The 18,952-nt window shown below is 45.1% G+C and overlaps 1 protein-coding gene across 4 annotated transcripts in view; it reads right to left on the bottom strand.

The window, feature by feature from the left end:
- Nucleotides 1–11,917: 11,917 nt before the first annotated feature.
- Nucleotides 11,918–18,952, bottom strand: part of CYB5R4 (cytochrome b5 reductase 4) — a 48,839-nt gene continuing 41,804 nt past the window's right edge. For 3 of the 4 annotated variants that reach the window (XM_078615537.1, XM_078615536.1, XM_078615538.1), the window contains 4 exons: nt 17,151–17,237; nt 15,732–15,908; nt 13,341–13,436; nt 11,918–13,043 (listed from right to left, as the gene is read on the bottom strand). In XM_078615537.1, coding sequence (XP_078471663.1) covers nt 13,382–13,436; nt 15,732–15,908; nt 17,151–17,237 — 319 coding nt within the window. In that variant the 3' untranslated portion in view covers nt 11,918–13,043; nt 13,341–13,381. Of the gene's footprint in view, nt 13,044–13,340; nt 13,437–15,731; nt 15,909–17,150; nt 17,238–17,711; nt 18,573–18,952 lie in introns of those variants that run through there. The other variant, XM_078615539.1, reaches the window with a different exon arrangement.

The following is an 18,952-nucleotide window of genomic DNA, read 5'->3' as shown; positions in this document are numbered from 1 at the left end:
ATGTTTAATGCAAACAACCGCCACCAATGCACCAGGAGCCCTGGTGTGCAGACACACGAACAAACAACCACTCAACACGCAAACTGCAAACACAACATCAACAACTACCACCACCACAATGACTACAAACACACACAACTCACACGAAGTCACGGCACAGAGTAAATGGCGCGTGTGTTTCTAAATCTCCTTAGACCTGCGGACATTATTATGCAAGACGACCCGTGTGGACTCCCTTTGATATGTGTGTATATATCATACCTGTCAACCCATACGGTTTACTACGTATTCTTGTGCAGGGAAATTGAGTTTTCGGGTCCATGTGGCGTACAGCCGTTTCAACACGGGCAAAAAACATCAATTGTTCCCTTGTGATGGGACTTTGTAGGATGAACGTTGATATTTTTAAGGGCACGGGGTGACCAATACGGTCTGAATTGGTCTGTAATAAGGTAGGGAACTGATAAGGGGTTGACAGGTATGATATACACCGTTCACTTCTGAGGTGCCAAACCCATGGCACAACTGAACCATCAATTGGGTCATACAAAGCCCGAAGGCTACAGAAATAATGACTGCTCACTTCAAAGACTTAATGGAAGATGGGTATATAAACACGGTTCGCTTCGCCTCTGTTCGTGCGTGTGCGCTTACCACTGCCGTGCTGAGATGAGCGTTTTGGAGTGCTGAACCGCCGCTCTAATGGGATAAAATCCTATTGTTTTTATTATTATCGCTGTTGTATCATAGCGCCCTTGTCGCGAGATCCAACGTGAATCAGCCAAGGCCGAGGGCACAGAAATAAAATGTTCACCGAGAGAGAAAAAAGATCCCCAGTCACAGGAGAATGCTTTCAAATTCGTGTCTGGTTGGTGTTCGATTCAGCCCATTGTCCGAAGTGGAGTTGGTAAAATGACGACCTTTTTTTATTGTATTGGTGCACTCCTTCCCCTGTGTTTTCAGAGCAAAACTTTGGGGTGCGTCTTACGATCAGGCAGCTGTCTGTGCCTGATTGGATTTATCTGTGGAGCGCTGGCACTGTGGTTCGCACCCTAACCCTAACTTAACCCTGGCGATTATCTGAACTGGTCCTGGGCCTCCGGCATGTCGATTCAGAGCTAAATGAATAATGTATGTGTAAACATCGCCACTGGGGAGACAAAGACAGCCGATAATGGTGCTAGGCGACTCACCCCCTTGTGCGCTGTGCCGGCATTTATACGCGCTCACTACCAAAAGACAAGGCCGTAATTATAATATATATTGGTTGGGACACATTCCCCCCAATATTCAAATATGCTCAAAATGTCCCCCCCAATATATTGCTATATATATAAAAAATGCTATGCTATGTAAATAAAAAGAACAATTTGCTACACCTTGGCCACAATATCTGGACTTGTCTTCATATAAATCAATGCATAGATTTTTGTTTATATGATTGTGGTTATGGTTGTACTTTATTAATCCCTAATTTCGGCCATTACAATGAAACAAGAAATGGTAAAAAAGTAAAAACAGAGCAATGTAAATACAATACACTATTAGACATTATTGTAAAAAAATTAATGAAAAGTCCATCCCATGTGTTAGTGAATTTTTAAATATTTTAGGCAGGAAATTCGTTTTCAAATGTAGATATTTTTCTGGGTTGGGACCCCCAGACACCCTGGAAAATTTGGTCCCCCCCAATGTTGACTCCATGGCTCAGGCCTTGCCAAAAGACTTAAGGCTTTTCGGGGTATTTTTTTAATCTATGGATCTTTTTTTAACTTTATTTGGCGTTGGGGCCAAGTTTGGGGTGCGTCTTCCTTTCCGGAGGGTCTTATAATCTAGGGAGGACCGAAGGAGGGGCTGGTCCACATCCATAGGGACGCCAAACCAGTTTCAGGACCACAACGGAGAAGACCAAACGATCTTTTGCCCGCGGGGGATACTTTCGACTTCTCCACCAGGGCACAACACAATTTACAGCAAACAAACAGGACCCTGCGGGGTGGGCTGGTAAGAACGAATAACCAAAGAATATAAACATAATGTATGAATTACACTTGTTAAGCCAGGAAAGCCCCACTGAGTCAAAGGTTTTTGTAGGGTCCTACCAAGTGTTTGCAGTAGGGGGCGATGTTGATACACGGACGGACGGACGGACGATATAATCTATTGGTGGTCTGGTCCACTTCGTTCCTACCAGTATAAGCAGACCTGTCAACAAGCAACGGGCACGCCATTCGTCAATTGCTTGGAAGCGGAGTTTAATGCATTCCAGCAGAAATTCAGGACGGTGGACTTGAAAACACATCTATCATTGCGATACGACAAACAGACTGCTTTGTTCTGCTGTATTCAGCAGAAACAAACATTTAATTATAATTATCTGACCGCGCAAAAGAAAAACCTGGAACCTTCAAAACACTGACAGCCAGCCCTGGAAATTTGTCAAATAACGTCCAACAATTGGAGGGGGTGGGGAGCCCTTTTAAAATAAAAAAACCCTTACCATAGCCCCATTCTTCTTGGTTCTGACGCTGTCTCCCCGACAGACCTGGTCTTCACCTGAGGACGGCTGCTTGCGTTGTGGCCGATACGTCGTGAGAATTATTTTATTATGTTTTATTTTTATCATTTTATTATTTCCCTTCTACGTGACTTTACCAAAAGAACCAAGAAGATGAATCCCTGCAGCCACGAAAGCTTTAAATCGAAACATAGCCCCATTGTTAACGGAGGCAGCATTCACTGCAGGTGGCTTCTCGTAAGATTCAGTCTGAGATGGGGTGAAAGAAGAAAGGTTGTCAGAAAGCGGGGTCAGACGATGCGAATCAGACCTCGCGGAGTTGTAAAGAGATGGGACGACTAAGCCCCGCTCCAGGGACGCATTCTCCGTAGCATCAAGCGCTTGGCTGGCCAGGGATCGTAGGACTCCGGTTTGTAGACATGGGTGGCACTCGCTCAGAGCTAAGACGAAGTCGGCAACAGGCACTCGGGATTTGTTGTGTGTACCGCGCGTAATGTAAATGACTTGTCGAAAGCATGCGGTAATCCTTCTAAAGCAAAATCATCAAGAGGGCTGGACTAAGGCACGCTAACAAAGCACACGGACAAACACGTTTGTAATTGAGGCACGTGACATTGTTTAAACTATACATGTAAGTAACAATGCTTATAAGTGGAACCAAACCTTTCTCGATAAATAATTATCTCGATGGGGCTTTGTCGGCTTAGCTTGCCGTTCGCACAATCCCACCACCGAAAGTCCAGCTTTTCTCGGCTTACCACATTTCTCCCGCTAGCATGTAAATGAGTTAAAGTCAAAGTGCACGGGCCTCGCATTAATTCTAGATTTGAAGCTTTCGTGACTGCAAGGCATCATATTATTAGGTTTTTTCGGTAAAGTCACGTAGGTAAAACATCAAAATTAATGAAAATAAGCCTCCGAAACGTCGTGATTTTTATTTTTTATTTTATTTTCATTAATTTTTATGTTTTACCTACGTGACTTTACCGAAAAAACCTAAGAATATGGGGCCTCGCATTCTCCCAGGGAAGCCGAGACGTGGCCAGAGAGTGACAACTGCAGTCTTCGCCACTGCTGTGCTCATCACATCTCAGATGTATGCCGCCTTGCATATACACGTGAAATTCGTGCACAATCGCGGCGCTTCAGGATATGCCGATCGCTGTACCCTTGCTACTCTACCCCCCCTACGCAGTGACAGCATGAACACGCAGCGGCACAAGGAGCAAGGAAGGGGCCGTCCATAAATGACGTCACGCGATTTAGGACGATTCTTGACCCCCGCCCCCTCGTCGCACGGCGTCACAAAAAGTCAGACCCCCCTAAAAAATTGACGTCACAAAGCTCTGCCCCACCCCCCAAAAAAACACATTTCCATTTTGAAAATAAAACATGCTTCAAATCGCTTTAAACTATTGTCATTGTAGCGAGTATTTAATGTGGCGCTGCACTCCGATGTTGTAGGAGTGTTGATATACAAATTAGTGTTGTTATAGCCATTCTATATTTATTTAAAGTTGCGTATTTTTATGTGACGTCACCTTTCTCAACCCCCCCCCCTTCGTCACACATTGTCACAAATGTCTGACACCGCCCCCTCCCCCTAGGTGCGTGACGTCATTTATGGACGGCCCCGAAGGACTTCACCGCGTTCGGAAAACGCCCCAAGCGAGATCAGAGCCCGCATCTCGCCCACGCCGTTCGCATCGTCATGCCGAACGCATTCGTCCACCTTTTACACACGCCGTCGTCATCTCACGACCACGTGGCAGCTGAAGTTTCAAAACGAGAAGCTGTTGTATCATCTCGCTGCTGTCACCTGGTTAAATAAATATATATATACAATCGAGGGTTACGACGACGTACTTTCAAAGATTCCCCTGCATAGCCCACAAATGCTGTTTGTGGAAAGTGTAGTGACATATGACGTCACTACTGTGTCGGCCCGTACGAGGGCTGGGGGCCCCAAGGGGGTGCCTGGGGGGTCACGTGGTGGAGGGACCCAGACCTTCCCGTGAGGTGGGGGAAGGGAGGCGTGGCCTGGGAAGGGAGGCGTGGCCTGGGCAGGGACGCGCCTGAAAGGGAGGCGTGGCCTGGGACGGGAGGCGTGGCCTGAGAAGGGAGGCGTGGCCTGGGAAGGGGATATAAGCGGGGTGTGGATGCAGAGCAGGGCTGTTGAACTCCGAAGTGAAGACGACATCATCGCTCCTCAAGTCCCGGGTCATCGTCCTGGACCAGGCAGCCCGTCGCCTGCCTGGTCCACTCTGTGTCGTGTTCCAGAGTGTTAGTGAGTTGAGGAAGGTGGTCACCACCTCATGTACAGTGTTATATTACTTACCGTTTAATAAATAGTGTTGCCTCCAAGCTGTGTGTGTGTGTGCACCTAATTCGAACCCACTACAAAAGTGCCGTTAGCGGGTTTCTACGAAGGCTGTCACGGCGCACTAAGGGATGGTGTGACCTCTGTTTACTTTAAGATGTTTTTTTGTTCATGTTTTTGTTTGTTGCGGTTGCACCCGATTCAAGAGCCGAATGGCTCACAGGGCTATACCTAATAAATGAACTTGAAATGAATTTGAACTTGAACTGTATCCCCCAGTGCTGATGTTGAAGCATGGCACTCATTTAAGGCTGTGCCCATCAAGGTGAGGCCCAGGGCTGGTTCAGATGATCACCACTGATATTAGCCATGGCCGGGAATCGAACTCGGGGTGGAGGGTTCGTAGCGCAGTGCGTTGAACACACAATATAAAGACAAAGATCCCCCATATAGCCTTAACAGACTGTAGGGGCAAGTGCTGTTAGCGAGCACCTATGAAGGCTGCAACGGTACACGAGGGGGTGGGTGGCCAGCACCACGCCCGACCGCCTTTGTCTCCCTAGTGGTGATGTTTACACCGCACCAGGTACTAATTTGAGGCTGAGTCGACCTAGGGGAGGCCAGGAACCGGTTCAGATAATCGTCACTGGTGTTGGCCGTGAACGGGAATCGAACTCGGGTGGCCGGGTTCATAGCGCAGCGCGCTAACCGCTACATTACCGCTCCCCACAATACAACACACACACACAGTTTAATCTCAACTTGGCTGTTAACATTCGTTTTTTTCTCTCGCGATATTCAAAAGCCCAGGGATGTTTCGGCAGAACGATGGATGCAGTTTATCACCAGCGTCTGTGTACAAAATGTGCCTCCGGCTACATTTGCACTGCTGCCAGATTTTACTTAAAAGAATCGTATTTGTGTTCTGACCATGCAGCTCTCGTCCACGATCTGCTATTGTCATGGTTTTCATAACAGGCATACTGGCTCCACCGAAAAAAGGTGCATCACGTCCGATAGGATTAGCGAGCTACAGATAAAGACTTCACATATATGCTGCAGGACTGCCACAGCCACATTGCACAGGGAAATTGGAAACGAAATGATATATTCTACAAAGGGTAATGCCCTCCTATTTTTCTCAATAACTTTGCTTGCTTATAAATTGGTCCCCACATTTGAGATGCTGAATTATGTATGTATGTTGAACTTCTTTCGCACCGTACGTAGCCAACCATGCTAATCGGAGGTGCGGGATTTTTATTGTTGAAAGTTTGTATTTGACGAATGGGTTCAGATGTTTCGAAGGTAGGCCTTCCAACACAATACCAGACGGCAGACTCGCACACGCTCACGGGCCTGACCATCAGAGGCCATACCAAATTTTGGGTGGATTATGCCATCCCATCCATCGTACAGCCGAGATCGAGTACCCTCACATGTTCATCTGTTCACCCTTTAAATGTGACGGCCTACATTGACAACATAATAACTGCTCACAAATGGTCACGTGAGAATTTGTTTTTATCTTCGACAAATGTTCGCCCTGGATCCATGCTGGTTTAAGTGCGTAAATAAGGATGGGGAATGTTTAAAAAAAATAAAGCATGGAAAGAGATGGCAAATTTCCTTTCGGTCATCCAACAAAAACATTCATCGGTAATGCGCCCATAACGTGACACGTCTCAGAGCGCAGATACAGTACAGCTCGCGAGTGGGAGCAGAAGTCAGTGACATCTCGGCATCTAGGCCTTACCACCGACATAGACATTGTAAACGTCAACCGTTACACTACACATATACGTTACTGTTAACTCGACACATTCAACAACAACAACACTGCCTTATAAGGAAACATGTAAGAGGTGACATTGGACAGAGGCAATTTGCTTGTGAGGGCAGCGTTATTGGCGAATCTGAGTTATATTGTGTGCTTTTGCACCACTGCCGTATCCCCAAATAGTTGGATATAGCTTCATATTCCTGAGCATTCACATTTTATTTACATAGACGTAAAATAAAACTTCTACACTGTTAAAACTCCACATTAAACCGGCGTGGGAAAGTTCTACGGAAAGGTTGATTTGGAGACAAAGAGAAGATGAAACGGTAAGTGACTGTTTATCAAGGATCGCGTAATTAAACTCACTGAAATTCGTCATTTTAAATGTTTATCCGCGCTGAGAAACGCGATCAAAACAACTCGCTGCTAGTGTCTCTTCTGTGGACTGTTCAGCTCACAGAACTAAACTATTACAGTAGACTCGATTATCCGCGTGCGGTTTATCCGATTTGCGGATTAACCACACACCTGAGATTTTGACATATATTAATAACTCGTGAATTTTCCCTGAAGCCCAAATGAATTCTGAATTTTCCCTGAAGCCCAAATGAATTCTCTAAAAACATATATACATTGTTATTACAATGTTTATTGCAAGTTACGTGCTTAAACCGAAGAAATGTGCTCCGGTTAATCCGAAATACACGTGATTGCCTCTACAGTACAGTAGTTGCATATCCTTACAACAGTGGGCAGAGTTTGATTGGTTTTGATTGGCGTGGCTCTATCCACTTCGTAGCGAAGTCTTCTGCGCGGGAGCAGGAAAGTGTTATCACTGAGCACGCGCATTGATGGGTCAATCGTTAGTATTTGTTCTAAATAGAAAGTGTTAATTTACCAAAATGCGACTTAAACAATTTATACCTATATTAGTGTTTTTTAGCAGAGAGATCTGCGAAAATTATCCGCGGCCGTCCTCCTCATCATTCGCGTGGATAATTGAGAGTCTACTGTATTTATTTTTTTACCAGGTAAGGCCTACTGGGCTATATAGCTTTTTTTTAAGCGACCTGGCCACAAATAATAGCTCAACGAAGTGGCTTTTCACGTGGAAATTTATAGCAGCCAAATACTCTAAACGCATGTTTCTAAATGTGGAGAGGAAAACCGGAGGACCCAGAGAAAAATCCACGTGACCACAGGGAGAACACGCAAACTCCAAATATACAGCAGGCGTCAGGGTGGGAATCCAACCCATGACCTCCTTCATACCAGGCGAGGGAGTTAACATCTCGCCACCGCGGCACCCCAGAGTTAACATCTCGCCAGAAGGGACAAGGGGACATAAAAAAAACCCCACCAACACACCACCTCCATGGAAACACTGCGCTCTAATCACGATCTCTCGCGGCCACAACTGGGCCCTTGTAAAGTGTCCGGGTGAAGCTTCACACAATCAGCTAATTTAGACGTGACTACCCAATGCGAGAAAACTACCCACGACCACGGCGCAGAGAGAAATGTCACGCGTGTCCCAGATGGCGGTCTCGGGAACATGTTCTCAGCAGATAACAACGAAGAGTCAAAGGATAAATGGCACCATATACCCACGCAGAAACTCGTATGCCCCGCCATAGACACTGGTGCTGCCGAGATGATATTTACCAAAACTGATACAATCATTGTGTCTATGTTTGGACAAATGTCCTTGCACGTTTCCTGCCAACCACTTCAACCTGTAAAAAGTAATTCTAGATTTGAAGCTTTCGTGACTGCAAGGATTCAAACTCTTAGTTCTTTCAGTAAAGTCACGTAGGTAAAAAATGAAATTAAAATTAATAAAAGTAATAATAGAAATAAAATAATAAAAATCACGACGTTTCGGAGGCAACACAAGTCTCCGTCATCAGACGGTCCCACCTGATGACGGAGACTTGTGTTGCCTCCGAAACGTCGTGATTTTTATTAATTTATTTCTATTATTACTTTTATAAATTTTAATTTTATTTTTTAACTATGTGACTTTACTGTAAAAAGTAACCAGCGTGGCATTGTATTGATATGAACAGAATCAGAATCTTTATTTAACCTGTAGGAATCCGATGAAATAGGAAGCTCTTATTTTACAGGTGTCCAGTAGGGACGGGTCCGCGTTGGCGTTACGACCATTGCAATTGTGAAAATACAATAAGACCGTTGTTTGGCAATGGCTTGAAATCGATATCAGAATAGCGGTCGCTTTAATAGGGCGTCTTGGAAAAGAATGCAGATCGTTAGGGTGCCACAAATTTAGCAATTCTTGCAAAAAAATCCCACCCCCACAGAACTTCCCTTAACAGGCTGTTTGTATTATTTCGCTTAGGGATGACTGAAAAGGCTTCGGCAAATGAAAGTGGTTGCGCATTTTCAGTTTCATTTCTTGCAGAACCATTTAGATAATTATTAGAAGGATGAAAGACTGGATTTAATATTTGAATGCATTACGGTGCTACCCTCTGACCGCTTTGGGTGGGTTGTTCTTCCTGTAACAGTGGCAGGCTATACACACAGCAGTTTCACGGTGTGCAGCTCTGTACCTTCCATCTTCCTGCCGATATTAGGAAGTCACTGGAGCAATGCACTTTTAAATCTCGACTGAAAGCTCATTTCTTTAGAACTGCTTTTTTGTGTTTAGTTTGTCCTTCCTCCACACCTCCGATGAGCACGGTTGCCTACGTACGGTGCAAAAGAACTGGCTCGGTAGTTCAGTGGGCTTATAACAGCTTAAATATACGCTCCAAGCTTGGTGGTGTTTCATTCTTCACCTGAGGACGGCTGCTTGCGTTGTGGCCGAAACGTCGTGAGAATTATTTTATTAAGTTTTTATTATTATTATTATTATTTTATTATTTCCCTTCTACGCTGACTTTACCGAAAGAACCAAGAAGATGAATCGCTGCAGTCACGAAAACTTTAAAACGAAATTTAACTTCAACATACGTTACAACACTACTGCATACGCTTTCATGGTTGTGCTGTGTGGCACCTCTCGCGTGTGTTCTCAGGTTGAACGGCGTGCTGCTCGCCACAATGTCCGACGTCTTAGCTTCGGTTCCTGATGATCTCAGCACATGGAGTGAAATGTCAGACTGACACAAACGCTGTACTGTACAATCCCAAAAACACATCCGACAGCGATGTTCGCTGTAATCCCAATTGGCTCTCATTTCGATCAAGCACGTGATCCCAGTCGATCAAAGCCAATCAATCAACAGCTAAATGCTCGAGTTATTGCAATGAGGTTCTCTCCACTATTGCCCAAAAGCAGTTATTTTGTTGATTGTGTTTGCGCAGTGAACTTTCCCTCCTAATTAATGGGCTTTCCACTGCTATGCACCTTTACATCTAGATTGAAAACTCATTTATTTAGAACTGCTTTTTGTGTTTAGTTTGTTGCCCTTCCTCCGCACCTCCAATTAGCACAGTTGACTACGTACGTTCAACATACACCACATACACAATGGATGTCACCAAAGGGAGGGAACATGCCCATGAAGATGTCCACTGTGGAGACGGAGCAATGAAATCAGTTCGCAAGAAATGGAAACGGCTCGGGATGTCCTTCATACAGCCATGAATAAATCAGGACTGAGGATAATGATGATGGATTTCGGCACTACAGACCCTTGCTATTTGTTCAGGCTCAAGTCCTTCTGCTCGACCTATGATTTGTTAAATTTTTTAAAATTACATGTATTTGGCTTGACATGTCATACATTCATCTCCCGTCTTTCAGCCCCTCTCTACCACTTGAGAATATTTTGTAAAAAAAGAGACATTCTGGGCTCCCTTGATGTGCACATCTATGCTACGCACATGGCATCTTGAGAAAGTTGCATTCAAATGCCGAGTACATACCAATTACACCACCTCGTGACATCAAATCAATGACAATAGGAGTATCGCGACCTCACGAGCTAAATTGGCCATGTCACGAGGCTGTTTTATGGTCGTATTGACCGTACACAAACATTTACAGCACAAGACGCTCAAAGTCCACTGATGAATCTCTCAGGACGCTCTACACAAAATGTTGGACGAACATCGTCCTGTTTTAGTGAGATTTAGAGTTTCCTAGCAGTGGCTCGGTAGTTCAGTGGGCTTATAATGGCGACGCCACAGACCCCGGTCGATTTGCATCAGGATGCAATCCCAACTGCGATTAAAGCAGGTTATTCTCAAGTGTAACAAGTGCGATGATTTTAGGCCATTCGTCAATACATTAAGAACCAAATTGTGACACCGAGTTAATCAGCTTAATTGGAAAACTCTGCTTCAACAACTTAAATGTACAAAGTAGAACAAAATAGGTATGTTGGGTGTTGTTGTAATATTGGAATTACACAAATAAAATAACTCATTATGTTATCATAGACTAAACACTCGGGGTGATACATTTAGACACCCAAAATATTTCGAATGACCCTCTACTCAAAAAGTGATTTAACAATTGTGAAAACCATGGCCGCATATGTTACCAAGGAGGCTGTTACATTTTTTAAAAAGGTGCTTTGGAATTGGTGGGTGACAATGTAGAGCTTTTGAAGTAAAATGTTGTTTTGTCTAGAATTTCTACCAACTAATTTAGTGCGGTAACTATACACGGATGGCCCGAAATAGTCGGCTGTTTCCAAGTGTTCCTATTGCAGTCACTGCAAGAAAAAAAAACACCCAAAATGTTGAACTTCTGTACACTTTTACTCCTGCAAGGTAGTGTTCATGTTTGCACGTGGCAATTTTCTGTCATGTTTTTTTTTATACCACTGCAATTTATGTTCCATGATTGTTTCAATCACCCAAGTAAATCTGTGGTCTTATCTTCGAGGGTTGTTCCCTCATCTGATGTTGTTTTATGCTCTGCCATACAGCTCCAGGAAGGACATTTTCTGCCTCAAGCTAAGTAGTACAGCACAACAAAGGTAAAAAAAAAACATTGTGATCTACCCCTCTCGCCTAGCTATTGGGGTTACTTTAGATGTGCTACCATGCCTTGGTTTGCTGCGACTGCGGCTACGAATACCAAACCATGGACCACGTAACTTCACACTGCCCCATATGGTGCGTGGGTGAGTAGGTGATGAAGTGGGTGGCTGAGTGGGTGGGTGGGTGATTGTATCTGCATTTCATGAACTGAAGGACAAAGCAATTTAATGGCTAAATTCTTTAAAACTGAATCTACAGTTCATTTTCATTGGCCACACGAAATCATGATTTTGCCGTTTCCTCACAAAAAATAGGTCAGCCGTTGCTAAGAAGAAATCGTTTAACGTTTTTATTTTCGCACTCACATTTTTTCAAAACTACTCTCAAGGAAAATAATAATTTAGGGCCTGCGCGGAACAACATTTTCAAGCAAGATAAGGCACTCGTTTTAGCAGTGATGTTAGCAAACAGTGTCGTGATGCGGGGGTGGGCACGCAGGCATTGATTACGACGCCGCGCGCACGGTGGATTTTGGACGTCGCCGATGGCCACGCGCCATGTTGCTGTGGGTTAGAGATAGACGTGTCCATCAAGTCGTCACAACTAAATCTCACGCTCACGATACGTGCATCGAATTGCGTGTCTAGGAAAATGGCTCTTTCACGGAAAATGCAAATTGTATGAAATTCATATGGTAATGTACTCGAGGCTAGCAGAACGAACATTACAGAGCAAACACAACGCTCTGCTGCCTGAAGGTGTTTGCTGGAATTACATTACCGTTCTTTGAGCCGTGACTCCTTCAACAGGAAGAATAAATAAAAGGTATAGGTGCGGATCTGACCATGCTTGCACACTTGCAGGTAGAAGGGCCTCTACTAGACGCTATTTTGTCCTAATCGAGTCTTTCTAGACATCTAGGAAGATGTGGGAACACCCCACACATTACACCACACAAATAATCATACAATACAAATGAGACGGTAAAAGTGACATACATTTCTTCTTGAGTTCAACTGTTACCCCCCAAATCAAGATAATTCATCAAATCACTGGTAGGGAGAGAGGGGGGTGGCACGGCTGAAAGGTTACATGCCATATTTGCCAAGACTTAAATAGTGAGAAAGGCTCGGTGCACAAACCCATCAAGAATAATGTCCAATGTTTTCAAATGTCTCCTGTGGAGAAGACTTATTTGGTGTAAACGCAGGGAGCGCAGAACGATGGACAGCAAAAAAAGCTTCAGGAAAGGCTGAGCTGGATACAGCTGTGTTTTAAAATCCCAGGAGTCGAGATATGGGAAGGCAGTAGATATGAAAGATTTCAGTCGTTTGTGCTGTTATGGCTCAGAGCTAAAGGGCACGGGTAGAACGATTGGTCCATCATGCTGCTGTGATGTCACGATAGTTGCACTGATGTCCCGAGGTGGGCAAGGACACGTTCACCGTCACGCACCAGACCTGCTCGCCTCGCAAATCATTCCAAGTGAGACACGAGTTGTGAAATAGCACAAACGAGGAACATGTTCAATTAAAGACTTATAAATTATAATAATATTAATATTAATGAAGGTAGAAGTAAAGGTTTAAGTGGGGATTTTTTTCTTCTTGGTTCTTTCGGTAAAGTCACGTAGAAGGGAAATAATAAAATAATAAAAATAAAACATAATAAAATAATTTTCACGACGTTTCGGCCACAACGCAAGCAGCCGTCCTCAGGTGAAGAAACAGGTCTGTCGAGGGATTTTTTTGTAATACCTGAATGAATGTCTGCGGGAATTCCAGACCAGATGCATCTCTCATTCTGTAAATGTGTGAATTTCCTGATCCTCAAATCCAAGCTCATCGAGAATTCTGCGGAAGAAACACATACAGGCATACACACGCACACGCAAACACACAGACCTCACATTAAACTCAGGATTGACAGTAAAATACAGACATCCAGAATACAAAGTTAAAGGTGCTATCTGAAATCACTTAGCTATGCCACGCCTTGCAGGAGGACATTCTCTTGAGGGTATTTTGGTCTACTCTTCCACAATGGGCAGATGTCCTGAAAGGTGGGAATACCCACACTCTACCCCACCACATGTGACCTGTTGATCAAACTGGTGTACTCACGATGTTCCGGGCGCAACACAAGCATCCGATATCAGGTGGGAAAGCTTAGTCTGCTGCTGAGGCAGACTGTTTTAAAAGGTTTGAAATGGGTGTAGCCCAAGGGTAATAAAGAAGTGGCGAGGACTAGTGATGTTAATGTGAGAAATTAGCATGTAACTGTAAGATAGGAAAGCGGCCTCCTCGACCATTTCAAACCTTTTAAAACAGTCTGCCTCAGCAGCAGACCATGCTTTCACACCTGATGACGGACGCTTGTGTTGCGCCTGAAACGTCGTGATTTATTTTAATTTTATTTTATACCTACGTGACTTTACCGAAAGAACCAAAGTGTATGGATTCCTGCAGTCACGAAAGCTTCAAATCAAGATTGGTGTACTCATTTATACTGCTTTATACGTATAATACATAATTAAGCATTGCATTAAAGCTGAATGTGTAGACCGAATTTAGATTTCTACAGAACTTTTTTTTAATTCACTCCTCTTTGATTTCAGTACTTTTACAAGCAGTGAAAACAACAAAATCGACATCTCCTTTGAAGCCGACTTTCAATTCCCTTTCATGACAGAACAAAAGTGTTCCTGAAAGTGTAAAGCTGTTATCCCTTCAAGGGATGCTCACTGTCACAATGCGGCCACAGTGAGAGATGCCTGTGTGAGTGGGTAGGCAGCAGAGGAAATTGCAACTCTCCACAGTGCAGGCTCAGCACCGCAAGCCAGCAGCCCACTCCCTGAGCCGCTCACTTCTGGCTGTGTGAAGATGTGGTGCGAGTACACTTGATATACACGGACACGTGATTAAAAAGACGTGTCGATGTTGCTTCTGGAGATAGGTCAGCTCACGTCCGCATTATATTATTCAATTCGTTGAAATGTTTGATTCGGGAACGAAAGCCGTGTGACAAGATGACACAGCGCGTTAAGCAACACATCAAACCATTCCGTAAAAGCGCCCATTTAACGAGCAATGACAGAAAGAAATATACACACACACAAAACAAATAATAATGATTCAGCGGCTCATTCTAAGCAAATTCCCTTGCTCCAGCCGTGGCTGTCAATATCGCCGGAAGACCCAGCGCCAATCCTGACTGCGGAAAGTAAAGATTCCCTGTATAGCCTTAAACAGACTGTGGACAAGTGCTGTTAGCCAGCACCTACGAAAGCCGGCAGGGCACACGAGGGGGTGGATGGCCAACACCATGCCTGGCGACCTTTGCCTCCCCAGTAATGATGTTACACACCGCGCCAGATACGAATTTATGGCTGCATCAACCTAGGGGAGGCTCAGGACCAGTTAAAGTATTCGCTACTAAGCAGGAATCGAACTTGGGTCATCGGGTTCATAGCGCAGTATGGTAATGACTACTCTATTGCAGGCACAAAGACCCCCCTGTATAGCCTTAGCAGACTGTTGGGGCAAGTGCCATTTGCGAACACGTATAAAGGCCGGAACGGTAAACAAGGAGGTGGATGGCCAGCACCACGCCTGGCCGCCTTTATCTCCCTAGTGCTAATGTTTACACATGGGACCAGGTACTCATTTGAGGCTGAGTCTACCTACGGGAGACCTAGGACCGATTCAGAAAATTGTCACTGGTGTTGGCCGTGAGTGGGAATTGAACTCGGGTCGCCGGGTTCGTAGCACAATGCGTTAACCTTCTTGGTTCTTTCGGTAAAGTCACGTAGAAGGGAAGTAATAAAAGAATAAAAATAAAACATAATAAAATAATTCTCACGACGTTTCAGCCACAACGCAAGCAGCCGTCCTCAGGTGAAGAACAGGTCTGTCGGGGAGCCTGAGGATGGCTGCATGCGTTGTGGCCGAAACGTCGTGAGAATTATTTTATTATGTTTTATTTTTATTATTTTATTACTTCCCTTCTACGTGACTTTACCGAAAGAACCAAGAAGATGAATCCCTGCAGTCACGAAAGCTTTAAATCGAAATTTAATGCGTTAACCGTTGCACTACCGCCGCCCACGCACACACACACAATCTGTGCGACGCCGCCTGCTCGGCCACCTGACGGCCAGCTCGGTGAAGGGGGTCGGCCCGCACACGCACGCTAGCCGCCTCCTCCGCTCGCCAACGCCACTCGCCACCGGTACGAGCAGCTCTGACAGCAGCGTCCTGCTGAGCCTGCCAATGCGGCCGTGCCATCCGTCGCTCACCTCCGAGAGCACATAGTGCACTTCGAACCTGGGAGGGGAGGCAATTGCAAGGGATTAGTTGGTGGTGGCTGGAAATCAAAAATCGTGGCTGTGGGTGGGTGGATGCTGCTGCAGCGGGCTCAGCCGTAAATCAGTAGCTTCGATATTAAAAAGAAATACAATGTAAATAAATGAACAGCTATTTGGTTAATTGGCGCATCATTCAATTGTCTTACAGGTCAGACAAATGTCAAGGCATTTTGTTGTTTCTAATTGAGCTTAAGTGGTTTATATGTTTATTTAACCATGACCTTAATTAAATTACAATTGCTGTCCACTCTCTGGCTCTAAGTGGCAAAACAAGCCAAGACGTAAATTGTAAATTCGTCAAAATAGAGTACCATCAAACCATCAAGGCAGTGAACCTGTTTTAAGTGGAATGTATCATCCGTGACTGCACAAAACACTACAAAATATAAATGTTCATCTGTCGATTCACTTGGCCTCGCCTAGGTCTGACTGAACCCCCTTGCAACATGCTAAACATGTGTAACGACTCCAGGAGACACTGCTCTTTTGACGATTATTTATTGAAGACACGTTCACTTAACAGGTGAAGACCCTGACTTCCACAACAGCCCCGAGCCTCTCCTCTCAACCCCTTTTATCTCCAGTGTGGCCATCCCTTGACCCTTGGCCACGCTCTCTACTCTCGAACCCTCTCAATGGCTCGTTGATCCGCATCTGTCCCCTTCCATCACTAGGCAACAGCCCCATTCTCGATCCTTCTCGTAGACCCCCAGCTCGTTACCCTGTGTCCCTTAACCCCTCATTACCCCCTGTGGCCCCGTCTCTTCCCATGCGAATTCCCCTGTCATTACCCCCTGTGGACTGCCAGTCCCCTGTACTGTGTTTACACATGTAAATCACACGAGAGGCAAGCGGCAATCCCCAAAGTTGCAGAAATCTAGCATCGCTCAGTTGTTCACTTCACGCATTGAATCACCGCATTTGCACCCTCGAAAACATTATCGTCACACACAGCAAGCATACTTTCAGAACAACAGTACGGCTCGTTAAATCGTCAGCGTTACAGGCGGTTGCTGTCACGCGGGGTGCAAGACAAGCATCCGCTCGTTGCACGGGGAGGGGAGGAGGGCGAATGAGGACTACCAACCCCTCTCCATCCATCACCTGGTCAAGAGCAGCAGGTGTTCGTTATTCAATCAAGGGGACGACGGAGATAGGAGGCGGGTTGCTTAAGCGGGCGGGAGGGGGGGGGGGGCAGCACCTGGAGTCTCGGTGGCACAGCTCATCAATCTGCTGCTTCCACAGGATGTCCTCCGGTGACTTGTTAAAAAACACCAGCTCGATTTTCCTGCAATGAAGTGAATTCATCAAGCAAACAAATAGATGTATATATGCATACAACACAATACGTAGATGCACGCGACAAAAATTCCTCGCAAAATTGCAGGCATGGACATTGACGCAATCAGCTTCCTGTAACTCGAGAAATGCAAAACCCAAATGTCAGCACAGTGAGCGTGACATGTCGTGCTATACACGGGTTGAATCCGTTTGAACCAACGCCACATAATAAGTGTACTTTATTCTCTTTTAAATAAAAAATATACAGGTTTTTTTCAACTTTCGCCAATACTCTATGGGCACCGACTGAATACTGATTCGCCCTTCCTTCATCAAGCTGCCGCTACCCTCCACTGCGTAATGTTTGTCTGCCTGCCTTCTACGACCGGTGCAACACAAGTGGAATTGTTTACTCGGTCTCCAGACAGGGGTCGCTGTCAATTGAGTCACAGCCCACAGATTGAGACCAAATATAGCATTTGCTCCCAAGCCATCTGGCCCAGGCACATTACCTATCATATTGAGAAAATGCCTCTTGTTGTATTATCCACTTCATTCCCACATAAGTGACGTGGATCTAGTCCTTCACCTTTTACAAACAATGCTTCTGCACAATTTACCCTTTGCATTGGTACCTAAGACACCCATGTAAGAGGACCCGATACCCAGGAAAACAATGTCACTGGTAATATCACGCATTAACATCTTAACCCTTGGGCTGCTATGAAAGCTCTCGGAGGCAATGCCCCTAGACTGTGTTTCGGTGCATTAAGCCTCAGGCCATCTGTGGACAGGCAGAGTCAATATATCCAATAGCTCTTGGTTGGCTTGACGCACTCTGTTCCAAAATTCGCATCTCTGTAATGACCCATTTAAAGAGAGAAGAAAACTCCAAGCGTGAAAAGACTATATCGAGCAAAATAATACTTTGCAATTTACTTCCCCTCTTTGCTATAAGTGCACCCAACAATTTTCCGAAGTAGAACCATTTATATGGAGCAGTACAATTGAATAAAGGAGTGCTCTCTGTACAAAATAGTACTGATACACATGGATGTGCGGCGATGCAAAGGATAAAATCTAGGTCGATGATTATAGCCCCTCCAGCAGCAAGATGGACAGGACATTCTTTTTTTTTTTTAAACTGCACAGCTGCGTTGAATAACGGCCTCCAATGCTTCCCTTTGGCGATGTTGAACAAGCAGATAGATGCAGTGGTAGCTCGGCGTTGAAGCTGAGTGGTAATTGAGAGCCTGTGACGCCCGATTAAGTGTTCATTTTTCTTGACGCTGATGTGATTTTTAGTGCTAATTTTCCACTGTGTAGCAGCAACAGTCACTTCCTGTTAGGGATATAGAATAAAATAAATACATTCACAGCCCTTTGACAATGAAGGCCTCGCCACACCATGTCGGTCGTAGGTGTTGTTTGACCATACTTCACCATGCTGGTCAGTTGGTGAAGCAGGGAGCCAGGACCGTGGCATGGAATTAAACTCGGGATGCCCGGGTCCATCGTGCATTGCAATGACCAATGCCACACCTCCCGTCAACACACATCCTGACTCCTGAAGTCAGGAAACCCCCAAGCCACACTCGGTTGATGATGCCGATTACATTACCAAGTCCCATTCATCACCTCCTGTCCATTGGCACACGTGTGGGAACAGAGGTGAGACATTTCCCCCCCAACTTCATGAATCTAAATTTTAATTGGGAGAGT

The sequence above is a fragment of the Lampetra planeri genome, chromosome 47 (genome assembly GCF_965212315.1).
Source record: "Lampetra planeri chromosome 47, kcLamPlan1.2.h2, whole genome shotgun sequence".
Lineage (NCBI taxonomy): Eukaryota > Metazoa > Chordata > Hyperoartia > Petromyzontiformes > Petromyzontidae > Lampetra > Lampetra planeri.
This window is presented reverse-complemented; position numbering and strand designations above follow the sequence as displayed.